The 14,467-nt window shown below is 37.9% G+C and overlaps 1 protein-coding gene and 1 long non-coding RNA gene across 13 annotated transcripts in view; one reads left to right on the top strand and one right to left on the bottom strand.

Annotated features, from left to right (window-relative positions):
* Window positions 1-14,467, top strand: part of HEATR5A (HEAT repeat containing 5A) — a 104,451-nt gene that overhangs the window by 9,885 nt on the left and 80,099 nt on the right. For all 12 annotated transcript variants that reach the window (XM_088829504.1, XM_088829502.1, XM_055418206.2 and 9 more), the window contains 3 exons: window positions 10,272-10,457; window positions 12,831-13,042; window positions 13,948-14,056. In XM_088829504.1, the coding sequence (XP_088685630.1) occupies window positions 10,332-10,457; window positions 12,831-13,042; window positions 13,948-14,056 (447 nt within the window). In that variant the 5' untranslated portion in view covers window positions 10,272-10,331. The remainder of the gene's footprint in view (window positions 1-10,271; window positions 10,458-12,830; window positions 13,043-13,947; window positions 14,057-14,467) is intronic.
* The window catches only part of LOC129550498 (uncharacterized), a 74,378-nt gene continuing 69,026 nt past the window's right edge, over window positions 9,116-14,467 (bottom strand). Inside the window, exon 6 of the long non-coding RNA XR_016035630.1 lies at window positions 9,116-9,253. This is a non-coding gene — a long non-coding RNA (uncharacterized LOC129550498). The remainder of the gene's footprint in view (window positions 9,254-14,467) is intronic.

The raw sequence follows: 14,467 nt of genomic DNA on the forward strand, positions 1-14,467 counted from the left end.
TAAGATGGGGTCGAAAGAGTCGGACACAACTGAGCGACTGAACTGAACTGAAGCTAACACTGTTAGTCGCTCAGTTGTGTCAGACTCTGTGATCCCATGGAGGGGCCCACCAGGCTCCTCTGTCTATGGAATTCTCCAGGCAAGGATACTGGAGTGGGTAGACCTCCCCTTCTCCAGGAGATCTTCCCAACCCAGGGATTGAACCCAAGGCTCTTGCATTGCAGGCAGATTCTTTACCGTCTGAACCACCAGGGAAGACCAATGGTGTTGGTGTTAGTTACTTACAAAAAGTGTTAGTCTTTTTGGCCCTTCCCAAAAAGATTTGCTGTCTTTTTGGGAAGGGCCCTCTGGAAGTTGATGTCTCCAGTACATCTCACATTTTATCAAAAAGCCTCAAAGTACTGGAGAACTAAGAGGAGAATGAACTGATAAGAGAGAACAAAGTTATAAAGATTAGATGCTTCAGTGGGCATGGTAGTAACTGTCAGTGATTAGAAACTGTATGAAAAGAATGCGTGAAGTAGTTGAAGGAGCATGGACGTTGAAACTAGACAGATGTAGGCGTTACCATCTTTCTTCCACTTCTTTCTTCACTTAAATCTTGGACAAATTTCTTAACTCTTTATCCTCATCTGTAAAATAAGAATGATAATATCTGAGTCTTAGTATTAGGGAGGGGTTTCCCTGGTAGCTCAGTTGGTAAAGAAATTGCCTGCAGTGCAGGATACCTGGGTCCAATCTCGGTGTCAGGAAGATCCCGTGGAGAAGGAAATGGCAGTTCACTCCAGTATTCTTGTCTGGAGAACCCCATGGACAGAGGAGCCTGGCGGGCTACAGTCCATGGAGTTGCAAGAGACAGACACGATTTAGTGACTCAGCTACCACAGTAGTAGGGAGATTCAATGAGACAGTGAATTAAAAGGTTCTAGTAAGGAAATCCTAAAGAAATGTTAAGTCTCTTCCTATCATTGCCTTGTTAGAGTTGGTTCTGCTGCTCAGTCCCCTGCCCCCTCCCCACCATACTTCCTTTTACCCTCTAAGGTTTTCTCTTTTGTAATCTGGAGGAAGAATTGCCAGAGCTAGGCTACACCAGAGGCCCCTTTTGGCAGCCTCCTTCACTGAATCCAGCCATTCTTCTCATCCTTAGTAGTCATCTGCAGCACTTGAGGAAAAACGGGAGGAAGGCAAAGGAAATTGCATATCTACTTCTGGCCCTTTCTTACCTCACTTTATCCATTTGGGTATAACTCCTGTTTCTTTCCTACTCCATTCTAGCTTCTCTGTCTTGTAGGATGTGCTCCTTAATCAGTTCTTGGAGTTGAGTGAATCTGCCTTTCCAACTGATATGTATTATGCAGTGGTGAGGAGCAGGCTTCTCACCATTTCTGCCACATTTGCAGGAAATATTCTTTGAATCTAGGTACACTGAGTGTATTTTCATTATATTGTAAAACAGATTATTAATGCTGTGTGCCTGGGTCATGTTGTCTTATGACTTAAGAAACATGAATTAAATTGATTTTATGGGAATTGTATTCAGAATTCCAAAAATCAGATATTAAAATTTATGGTGCAACAAGACATTTTTTAGCACAGAAGGGGTGTGGTGTGAAACTTGGTTGAAAGTTATGAATAACACAGATTTTTATGTGAACTGATAAATCATTTGGTTAATTAAAACTATTCTTTTTTTCTTTACTCTTCTTCCAGGAGTAGTAAAGAAAAGATTGTTTAGAATTCTGAATGTTAGATAATTTGATCCAAAATATTAACCAGAAATGGCTACTTTTAAGTAGAAGTGTGACATTGTCTTGTTACATATTCTTCTATTTGTTATAAAAATCCTATCATAGTATGACTAAAAGGGAATTAAAAATTTTTTGAATTATAGTGGTCTCTAATGATTAGTATTTAAAGATTGTGCTTTATAGAACACTGAGTTCTCAGGATTCCCAGCAGGGGGAAGAAAAGAAAAAGGTAGAAGTGGGACAAAGGTCAGTACTTAAAAGATGCTGAGAAACATCAAGTGACATACACACACACACACACCCTTCTGGCAGTATATAATGTACATTACATATATCACATGTGTGGAGACCCTCTGTAGGAAGGAACACTGCCAACTTGGTGTTTCCCAAAAAGATTTGGATTCCATTCCCTCATATACAACACAAATCCTCATTTCCTCATTCTTTTTCACTACTGTTCTATACAGCACTTTTTAGGAAACACTGCTTTTACCTGTGGGATGCTCTCAATAGGTTAACCTGTTAAAATTTATGCACTTGTAGTTTCTACAATTACGGTTTTTAATGAGAGCCTGATAGTGTCTGAAAATGTCAATCATTTCTCTAATGATGGACTTGCAAGTTTTCAGTTTTCACCTCTCATAATGCTCTAATCAATGCTTAAGCTTATGATATTTTCCTTTTCCTTTCTCTGGCATGGATTTTCAAAAACTCATGCTTTTGTCGAGTGGTTTTGATGTTTTTATGACCTTTTTATATTTTCCAAAAGAGTTGAACCTATTTGTACTGTCACTGTAAACCTATCAGCTTTTCTAAAATCTCAGTTTTGGCTGTGAAATTTTTGCATTTATAATATTTAGATTTAATGTACATATATTAAATCATTCAGCTAAATTTTTACTGAGCTTAATCAGTATTGTAAACTTAACATTTTAAGTATTTGACTAATGACAACTGGTTTATTTTAGAGTTACTACGGAGAATTAGAAAGTCTAAGTTCATATCAAATAATATCATAGATTTGAATTTCATTGTCATTTTCCTGCCATTTTCTAAATCTATTTCAGTTTCTTTGGGCTTAATCTAAAAATAATAAATCTTTCTTACCCAAGGTAATAAATGAATTATAGAAGAGTAGAGGACATTCGGAGAAGGAAATGGCAACCCACTCCGGTGTTCTTGCCTGGAGAATCCCAGGGACGGGAGCCTGACGGGCTGCTGTCTATGGGGTCACACAGAGTCGGACACGACTGAAGTGACGCAGCAGCAGCAGCAGCAGAGGACACTCATCAGCTATTAAAATATCTGTATTGTCTAGTTTCAGTATTCTTTGTAGATGAATAGTGTTAGTTTTATTTCTTTTTTTTTAAGCATTTGGTTATTTTTAGTTAAAGAAAAACAGCCTTTTACAAGGAAGACAAAGTAAAGTCAAAGACAGAAGGAAACGGTGTGGGCTTCTCATAAGCTCTTGGTCCAAAACCTGGATGTGATTTTCCGTTTGCACAATAGGGGTGACTGGCCAGCAGAGGAATGACTTTGAGGGGGTGGGTGGAGCTGCAGCCTAGTCACCTCACCGTGTGAGGATTAAATGAAAACTCCCATTATCATAGCACCTCAGCCTTCAGAGATTCTGTTACGTTGGTTTAGGCTCAGAAAACTTTGTGTTTTTTAAAAGCAACCAAGTTGAGAACCACTAGTCTATTTTGTTATAGGTCTACTGTTTTGACATGCTCAGTTTTTTTAACAGTTTACCTACCTCATCTGTGTTCTTCCTTTTGCTTTTTTCCCAATACTGCCTTTTTAATTGTTTGACCCTTGTCCCTGAAGGAGTTGGGAGGTAAAACTGATTTTGTGATTTACCGAAAGGTGTAGGGCGAAATATTGGGGCTTCCCAGGTGACGCTACTGGTAACGAATCCACCTGCCAATGCAGGACCTGCAAGGGACGCAGGTTTGATCCCTGAGTTGGGAAGATCCCCTGGAGGAGGGCATGGTAACCCACACCAGTATTCTTGCCTGGAGAATCGCCTGGACAGAAGAACCTGGCGGACCACAGTCCATGGGGTCACAAAGAGGTGGACACGACTGAGCATGCACACATGCATGGGGAAATCGGTAGAGAGTGAGCCCAAATATAAAGTAAGGCCCCCCACCTCCACCGCCATGCTCTGTTTGTTCTACACTTTTTGTCCCTTACGTCTTATTGTCAAAAATGTTGTTTTCCCTTTTTTTCCGGTGGAAAGGTTTCCTAGCACTGAGGAAAGAGAATGAGCTTTGTTGCCAAAGAGACCTGGGTTTGTTTCTCATCTCTCCTGTTTACTGGCATCAGTATTTTTTCTTCTATAAAATGGGGACCAGTAATACTTTCTTTCTCTCCTGTGATGATTAGAGATGATATAAATTAAGAACCTAAAAAGTGCCTGGCTCAGTGAATAATAGCAGCTTTTCTGCAGGGCAGCAGTAGAGATGCAGACAGAGAACAGACTTGTGGACACAGAGCAGGAAGGAGACAGTGGGACAAAAGGAGAGAGTAGCATTGAAACTTGCATTACCATGTGTAACATTAAGACAGCCAGTGGAAATCTGCCGTGTGATGCAGGGGGCTCAAATCTGGTGCTCCGTGACAACCTTGAAGGATAGGATGGAGTGGGAGGTGGGAAAGAGGTTCAAGAAGTTGGGGACATGTGGCTGGTTTCATGTTGATATATGGCAGAAACCAACACAATACTGTAAAGCAATTATCCTCCAATTAAAAGTAAGTAAATTTTAAAAATTAATAAAATTTAAAAAGAAAAAGAATAGTTACTGTCATCAGTTTGTGATTTGGGAATTAGTGGGAAAGTGAAAGGCCTTGCCATTAACTACAGCAGGTAATAGGTGTGTCCTTCCCACTTGTGTTACCAAGATGATGCTAACAAATGGTATTGTGAATTATAAAAGTAAGGAATCAATGGAAGTTCAGCTTATTTATTGGTTTTTAGGGGTTTCACTTAAAAAGTTTTAAAATCATAAAAAATTTGGAGACTAGAGAAAATAGCATTACCCACAATGCTACTGCTTTAATAATCATTGCTAACATTTTGAATCAGAAAAATACCAGGAGCATCTCACAATTTAAATGATGGCTAGAGGAGCCCAACACTTTATGAAGCATATCTATAATAAAAGAATACTATACCAAGCGAAGACAGTATTAATAGGGGAATTAATCCTGAAAGACTTCCTGAAGGATTTTTTTTTTATAAAGGTAACTTTTGAAATAGTTTATTGTAGGAAGAAGCAAGGTGCTTCAGATTTAAAAAACAGGATGCAGATAGGATTTTCAGATCATCAAGATGAAACTGTTAACTCTGGAATCACAAGTAACTTGCTTTAATATTTGTTTTACTCTACAACCAGTGAAGACTGTGCTTAGGGATATTTAAAGTACAGTGACAAAAAGACCTTATTTGCTTTCTACCAGGGTCAGCCTTCCTTAGGCAATGTCTTAATTATGACCTAATGTTCTGTGTAATTTGTGCGTTCCTATTTTGTAACCTATAATTGTGCAAAGCCTGAATCACAGGTCATAGGGAGTATTAGGTCAGTAAAAAATGATCCATCTTCTTTTAGATTAAATCTTGTGGGGATTCAGATTGAGCTGCCCAGAAGGTGTCACTTTTGCATGAGGATTCTTTTGAACCCATGGGTTCAAGAGAAAATATTGTCCTCCCTTAACTACTTAGAATAATTTAAACTGGGGACTTGCCTCAGGCAGGAGTTGTTATTGGAGGTAAGTTTTTTCTATGCAGCCCCGTCTCCATCAGAGCAAACGTCTGTTTACCGAACATCCACTCCCCTTAGTCATCCTGAGACTGTCCCTGTCCTTGAAGCCTCAGGCTCCCTTAGCTTCAGTTCAGTTCAGTTCAGTTCAGTCGCTCAGTCGTGTCCGACTCTTTGCGACCCCATGAATCACAGCACGCCAGGCCTCCCGGTCCATCACCAACTCCTGGAGTTCACTCAAACCCATGTCCATCGAGTCAGTGATGCCATCCAGCCATCTCATTCTCTGTCGTCCCCTTCTCCTCCCGCCCCCAATCCCTTCCAGCATCAGAGTCTTTTCCAGTGAGTCAACTTGTCTCATGAGGTGGCCAAAGTATTGGAGTTTCAGCTTCAGCATCAGTCCTTCCAGTGAACACCCAGGATTGATCTCCTTTAGAATGGACTGGTTGGATCTCCTTGCAGTCCAAGGGACTCTCAAGAGTCTTCTCCAGCACCACAGTTCAAAAGCATCAATTCTTCGGTGATCAGCTTTCTTCACAGTCCAACTCTCACATCCCTCGGCTTAGAGTGGCATAATACCTCATTTTACCTTTCTGTCTCTCAACACTTCATGTATCTGGGGTCTTTGATCTTCTTGTGTGGGGGGTTCCTTATGTCTGGAATTGAATTTTTTCTCCTGTTTATCTGTCCCATGTCAATTTAATTCCTAGACCAGAATTCAGAAGAAGCTAGAAGGGTAGAGGCAAGTTTCCTCCCTCTCCAACAAAGCTAATTACTGTTTTGGTTTTTTTGTTTGTTTGTTTTGAAAGGTATTAGATTTTAAGATTTGTGTATGTACCCTGAAATATGGGAGATTCCTGAGAGGTTTTTTGTTTTTTTTTTGTTTTTTCACTCTATGCTCTTTAAACAAAACTGAGAAACTGAAAGCTGGAGGCTGAGTTGAAGCTGCTATGATGTCTTTTAAAGACTTGCGAGGCAAAGAAAAGTAATTTAAATTTGAGACATTCCAAAACTTTAACTGCTTGATACATTCTAGATTCAGTTACATTTACTACTGAATGGCTTGTTCATTTTGTAAATTGATCTTTTATTGCTCAGGAAAGAAAGAAGTAACCAATTTGACCAACCTGTCTAATTGTGTTTGAGGGGGTCTCTTTATTGGTGATTTTTTTCCCCTCTTTACATTATTCAAAATGATATGATAAATCATTTTAAGAAAGTAAAATGACCAAAAATATGAAGAAGACTTTCCCCGCTGCATAAACTTGAGCATATATGTTCCCCCAAATGGTATATGTTCTCAAAATAGTTATGTTCCCCAAAAGTCCTTTGTAGATATGGTGATCATTTCAAATATTAGTAAATGTCAAATCATTGTGTAGTACACTTGAAACTAACATAATATTGTACATCAACTATATTTTAGTAAAAATGAATGAATGAATAAAATGCCTGACTTCAAGGTATTTGATAGGCTTGATTGGATGAAAGGGTGGCAGCATAGTATGTAGTGGTTAAAGCGCATTTTTCTCGAGTTATATCACTTTAGTGTATGACCATTTTCTGTGTAACCTTAGGAAAGTGACTCAGCTTCTCTGTGCCTCAGTTTCCTCATCTTAAAATGGTGCTAATAAAATAACTACCCATGGACAGTTCTGCAACTTATTCAACAATATTTAAAGCTCTTAGAGCTGTGCTTGGACTATAATTAGTGATCAGTAATAATTAGTGTCTGTCAAAAATAATGGTTGGCGTTATAGTTGGTACAGTGATGAAATCTTTTTTTCAAGTAGCATAACTGAACCTTGAAAAATACATTGTTATATGTGTTCACTTTTAATAAATTAATCACTCTGTAACCTCCCCCAAGAAGCATAAAAATGGAAAATAAGAGAAAAATTAGACAAGCATTCTTCAGGTATGTATAGCCATAGGGCTGTAGTTGAATTAAAACATACAGTAGATTGACTGTATTTGTATTCATCATCCTTAAGTTACACTGTAGGTTAGAGCAAGAACATCTGTTGTTTGCAAAGTTCATTTACTTATGTCACTGATAATACATATGTGGAGATCAGAGCCCACTGTCGATTTGGGGGTTTGGATGTGGGATTACCAGTGTGAATTGTCTACTTCTTTTAAGAGTAATTTATATGAGGAATGTATTGAGGGCATGGGAGATAAACTTTATGCCCTGCTTATGAGCTCAAGCTCTTTATGAATTATTTATTATTGCATTGTGTTAGCTATTTTGCTTCTTGATAGATCATTTTACACCACAATATGGCTTCTGCCTAAGGAAAAAAAATGTCTCTTCAGCAGTCCTAATGACCTCTAAAAAGGGTAATTTGATTCTTAAGATAGGGTTTTGACTTTCCCTGGTGGTTACAAGAAATTTCCTCTGTGATACTCAGGTTTTTTTTTTTTTTTCCCCCTCACACAATAGCAGATATTGAATACAAATTTGCTTTTCTCCTTTGGTATACTTGAATTTCTTCTGGAAATTATTTCTGTAGCATTTATTACCTTTATTGTGCATATTTTGATCAGTTCACTTTGATAATTGAAGAAAGAAAAGGAGGGTTTCTTTCCCAAGCCAGAGGGCAAAAGTAAGGTAAAGAAAGAATAGGAGCTGAAAACTTGAATACCCGTAGAAGTTGGCAAATAATGTAAATGAGTACTTGCCTGAGAGTCCCTGCTCCCCTTAGATTCAGTCATACGTTGCTGTATGGGATATGGACCCAGATTTTTGTGTAAAATCTTACGTTTAAATGTTAGTAACCAATTTTTTCCCCGGTACGTATGCAGGTGAAATTTGGCCAACAGTTCATCAGTTTGCAACTGCTGTCTTTTAAAGAGGCTCTTTTCAGTTATATCACAATTATTACGGTGTTATAGTCTAGGTAATTTCATACCCATAAACTCTCGAGGAAAAAAAAGAAAGAAAAGCCTTCCTCATGCCTCCCATCTGATTTTCTAATACTACTTACTACATGTGCGTGCTTGCTAAGTGGCTTCAGTCCTGTCCGACTCTGTTTGTGACCCTGTGGACTAGCTCACCAGGCTCCTCTGTCCATGGGATTCTCCAGGCAAGAATACTGAAGTGAATTGCCGTGCCCTTCTCCAGGGGATCTTCCCAACCCTGAGATTGAACCCATGTCTCTTACATCTACCTGCCTTGGCAAGCAGGTTCTTTACCACTAGTGCCACCTGGGAAGTCCTCATCTTACTGGCTTCTCTGCTAAAGATTGAGGTTTATTAAGGGGGAATATGAGTTATATATTTTATATGGTTTAGTTTAATTACCTGTGGCATTCTGTTTGTATTTCTGTGCATTTCGAAGTACATGTTTCTGTTTAGCTTAACAGGTTTATTTATAATGTATTAAAGTTATTTTTATACTTCAGTATGGGATAGATGTACCCACCTTATATGATACCTTCTCTGTTGGTTAATGTTCTTGATAGCTGTTACTCCTGGAAGTAGTAGTGTGATTCGTTTTTAAGCCAGCTTATGTTTTTAGAAATTTTCTCTTCTTAAATAATTTTTCCAACTTTTTTATTGCAATATTTTAAAAAATACATAAAAATTGAAGAATAGTAAAATGATCGCTCACATATGTACTGCCTACAGTATTCATCTGTTAACATTTTGCCGTATTTTATGGCTAATTGATGTACTTAACCATTTGAAAATGAATTGCAGACATCATACTGTTTTACTGCCATATACTTGAGCATGCACCTGGAAATAAAAAAAATCCATAATCAGAAATGCCATCTTGTAAATTTGCATATGAGTGAGTGTGTATGTATTTTAGCCATATGCTTATATGTTGTATATATTCTAGAAAGGTACTAGAGTGTACCCAGGAGATGCTCATCAATCTAAAAACAAAACCTCTTTTATTGATTATTTGTTACAAGAGAAGTGAAGGCTTCATTGGATCTGGGTCATAGCAGATAATGATCTGTGTTCTACATTCCTTGGATGGCATCCATCCAAGTGCCTTCAAAAACATGAGTTTGCTTTCACAACAAGGTTCACAGAAATAGGGAGACTACCTGTACTGGTTGAGATGGGATTTTTCCTAAAAACTCCTAGCCTCAGGGAGTGTCTTTATTAGATTGGAGAAATAGATGCTAATGGGAATAAGTCCCTTTGCTCAAGTCTTGGTACTCAGTTGATCAGTCATGTCCGACTCTTTGAGACCCTGTGAACTGTAGCCTGCCAGGCTCCTCTGTCCATGAGATTTTCCAGGCAAGAATACTGGAGTGGGTTGCCATTTCCTTCTCTTGGATCTCCACGTAAGTGACAGTTTATGTGTGGAGGCAAAGGCCTTGGGAGACCTCAGGCTTTACTGTAAAGTATAATAGGAAGTCTAGGTATTAATTAGGTAATTGTTAATATGTACTCACAACCCGTTTTAGAAAAAAAATGCTTATGTTACAGAGAAAACTGAAAGTTCACACTTGAGTAGTCTTAACTGTAAAATTTTCAAAATTTTAATGAAATGTCTCCTGTTTGGTAAGTTTTGACATATGAATATCAGTAATCCTACTCTGTTCTGCCTATCTACTCTCTGAAAAAGGGGTTTTGTATCAATAAGTTTACTATTGGGAATTTTCCAGTTTCACCTTAGGGCTGTTAGGAAAGATGTCTCCGTTCATTTATGCTTTGTGCTTTTCTGTGGAACATTTCCAGTGTTGTGATTGCATTCCGTTTCATTCTTCTTTTAAAATACTATTTTCCTTTATTATAGGTATATGACTAAAGTTTAATGAGAAGAATTGTGACCAGCTAGGAGACTTTTCTGCAAGGAATGGAATTAGCTCATAGCTTATTGCTGAATGAAGAAGCATACAATCAACTGGGTGAAGTTCAGAAGGCAGAGTTTATTTTTGATTGGTTGAGATATTTGGAGAAGCTCCTGGTTGCAACCAGCAGGGTGAGTAAAATTGCAAAAACTGTTTTACAAGGTGTTTTTTTTTTAAGTGCCAGATAATGTTTAATTCCTTTGGTTTACTTTTCTAGTTCTGTCCAGCATAACCTAAATTAGCTTTCAAAGGTTAGACCGTAATAAGATTTTACAATGAACTAGTAGGTTTCTTCTTCTCGAAAGAACAGAAAGAAATTAACGAATATTTATAATATTACTTTAAAATATGTTAAAAACTAACTACAGAGCACAGTGTGTTAAATTTCATCATTGTTATCTTCTTACCTGTGTCCCTCCATATGCATGACGTCCTGGAACAGTATCGCACTAAATAATGTTATGGGAGTTTCACTTAAAAAAAAAGGTGTGAACTCTTGAGGGGAATATGAGCTGAGGAGTCTTCGAGTAAACATATTCTCTCTTAAAAGTTTATAAAATAGGTACTACAAAGAAGAAAGCTAATTATTCATATCCTTTACCTACATTCAACAACTGTTAACATTTTGCCAAGTTTAATTGATTTACAGAGCCATGTGAGTTGCTACTTTATTTCTAAATACTTTCCTATATATCTCCTAAAAATAAAGGTATTCCACAGAATAACAGTACCTTCAGTTCAGTTCAGTCGCTCAGTCGTGTCCGACCCTTTGCGACCCCATGAATCACAGCACGCCAGGCCTCCCTGTCCATCACCAACTCTGGAGTTCACTCAAACTCATGTTCGAGTTGGTGATGCCATCTAGCCATATCATTCTCTGTTGTCCCCTTCTCCTCCCGCCCCCAATCCTTCCCAGCATCAGAGTCTTTTCCAGTGAGTCAGCTCCTTGCATAAGGTGGCCAAAGTATTGGAGTTTCAGCTTTAGCATCAGTCCTTCCAATGAACACCCAGGATTGATCTCCTTTAGAATGGACTGGTTGGATCTCCTTGCAGTCCAAGGGACTCTCAAGAGTCTTCTCCAGCACCACAGTTCAAAAGCATCAATTCTTTGGCGCTCAGCTTTCTTCACAGTCCAACTCTCACAACTATACAAGACCACGGGAAAAACCATAGCCTTGACTAGACAGACCTTTGTTGGCAAAGTAATATCTCTGCTTTTTAATATGCTATCTAGGTTGTTCATAACTTTCCTTCCATGGAATAAGCATCTTTTAATTTTATGGATGCAATCAACATCCGCAGTGATTTTGGAGCCCCAAAAAATGAAGTCTGACACTGTTTCCACTGTTTTTCCATCTATTTCCCATGAAGTGATGGGACCAGATGCCATGATCTTTGTTTTCTGAATGTTGAGCTTCAAGCCAACCTTTTCACTCTCCTCTTTCACTTTCATCAAGAGGCTTTTGAGTTCCTCTTCACTTTCTGCCATAAGGGTGGTGTCATCTGCATAGCGTTAAGACATTCCTTTCTTTCATTAACAGACAGCTAGTGACTATATCCGAGAAGGCAATGGCAAGCCACTCCAGTACTCTTGCGTAGAAAATCCCATGGATGGGGGAGCCTGGTAGGCTGCAGTCTGTGGGGTCGCTAAGGGTCGGACACGACTGAGCAACTTCACTTTCACTTTTCACTTTCACACATTGGAGAAGGAAATGGCAACCCACTCCAGTGTTCTTGCCTGGAGAATCCCAGGGACGGGGGACCCTGGTGGGCTTCTGTTTATGGGGTCACACAGAGTCGGACACTACTGAAGTGACGCAGCAGCAGCATCTGCATACCTTACATAATGCAAAAGTATTGCAAAGACACTACTCATGGAGACATTTATAATTTATAAATGACAAAGATCCATAGCCTAAATTAACAAGTATTTTATTGTGAAAGTTGAAGCTTCAGGAAGCATCTGAATACCATTATCACTGTGATGATATTCTGTTCTCCTTTTTTAGAGAGTAGACAAGTAAAATGGAGTCACAGCATGGCATTTACATGCATAAGCTTGCAGAAAGAAAAGTGCGCTAAACTTAGAAAAGGATCTAAGTAAAACAGGTAACCGTTAAAAGGTCAGCTCTGGTGATAGGTTGTTCACTGATGCGGATATATATCAGGCAGGGACCTAAGAACTAAGAAGCGCTTGTTAAGATATAAATTTGTTCTACGTTTCAAACCTAAGAAGAAAGAGAAAAAGTGGAACCCTTGTCTTTGTTCACAGACTCCAGTATATTGTGGTCCAGAATTTATTCTCTGGAGATACCAGCAATGCAGCAAACTACTTGCTTGTGAGGTGTAATAACTATGCCACCAACTTATTTGTAATATTTAAAATAATTTTTCATTTTTCTAGAGGCTTTTGGTTGGTTCTTAATTACATAAAGGCAAAATCATATTAGAGAAGTGCATGTAGTTGCATTGATGAGAATCTTCTTTGTTCACTTCATTTGTAGAGTGATGTAAGGGAGATACAGAAGACTCTTGTGGAACAGCTCCTGTCTTTGCTGAACAGCTCCCCAGGGCCTCCTACTCGTAAACTCCTTGCTAAGAATCTAGCCCTTCTTTATAGTATTGGAGACACGTTCTCTGTTTATGAGACAATCGATAAATGTAATGATCTTATTCGAAGCAAAGATGATTCTCCAAGTTATCTTCCCACTAAACTGTAAGTTAATATTGAAACTGAATATAAGAGATCTTTGTTGTTTCATTTTTATAAAGAACTCAAACTTTGCTGTATAGTAGAAATTAGCACAACCTTGTAAATCAACTCTGTTTAGTAAAATAATTTTTTTAATAACTAAACTACTTGATAATTATTATAAAAATGAATACAAATTGTTTTCCTCATTTTCTTAAAAATATGTAACTTGAAAAGATCTAATATTTTCCCATTGAGAAATAGTTCTTTTAAAAATTTTAGGACCATCAAAACCATCTGATTAATATTTTAGCAGTTGAGTGTTTAAGGAACAAGTATGTTAAATTCTTCATGTTTTGGATGTTCTTTTAGTTCATTAGCTCTTAGTAGTGAAGATTAATAGTAAATATATAGAAAAATACTTTTCAAAGATCCTAGAAGAACAACCAAGTTTCTTTCTCCATAGGACTCAGTTCATTTTATCACCTGTTGTTTAGAGAAGACTATTTACGATGTATGGCTACACCATATTAATTTTATAGAAACTTTTTATTGATTTAATTTTTAGCTTATGATAGAATATGCTTTTCCATAAAATTTTGAGACTTGATGAGAACACTGTTCTTTTTCTTTTAAGACTGTCTTTGATTATCTAATATATGAAACTCAGTTCTGTTAAAAAAATTGGGGGGAATGGAATCTTTTACTGAGATTTTAGATTAGTTAAAGATACATCTTTTTAACATTCTTATATTGAAAATGTAATCATTTGATACTCCAGTGTCATTCCTTATGACTTAACAGTGGAGTAGATTCTGGGAAATTTATCCTTTAAAAGTAAAATTAAGTAGTCATCTTTACATGTCCTAAGAGCCTTTTTTTCCTGTTTTTTCATTCTTGACTGATTTCTAATTGAAATGTCATTTCAGCGCTGCTGTGGTGTGTTTGGGTTCCTTGTACAAGAAGTTGGGTAGAATATTAGGTAACACCTTTACTGATACAGTGGGGAATATCCTCAGAGCTATGAAGAGTGCAGAGGTAAATACAGACTTTATAGTTTCTTAAGCTAATAAAAGAGCCTTATCTGTGACAAGCATGTATAGTATATATGCAATATATCCATAAATGACATATTTTTAGGTAGTGCACCTACGTACTTTGTATATGAAATCTTTATTAGAAAAGCAATAATGCAGTAAAATTTTGTGTGTTCAGATAAATTCCAGTGGACACAAACTAAGGTGTTTCTCTGGCAGACCTGCCCCTGCTCCTTCTTGTTTCACCTTTTCCATCTCATGCTGCTTACTAGTACCAGAGCAAGTGCTTGCCACCAAGGGTCCAGACACATAATGGGTAATTACCGTCTACCTGATGGATGGATTAGTATTCTACCAGCATCAGCAGGGAGTAAGGAATAAAATCAGGGTAGGAAAGAGTGAGCCTGGTAGG

This window comes from Moschus berezovskii, chromosome 21, assembly GCF_049115385.1.
Source record: "Moschus berezovskii isolate FMDL1 chromosome 21, NW_MosBer_1.0, whole genome shotgun sequence".
Lineage (NCBI taxonomy): Eukaryota > Metazoa > Chordata > Mammalia > Artiodactyla > Moschidae > Moschus > Moschus berezovskii.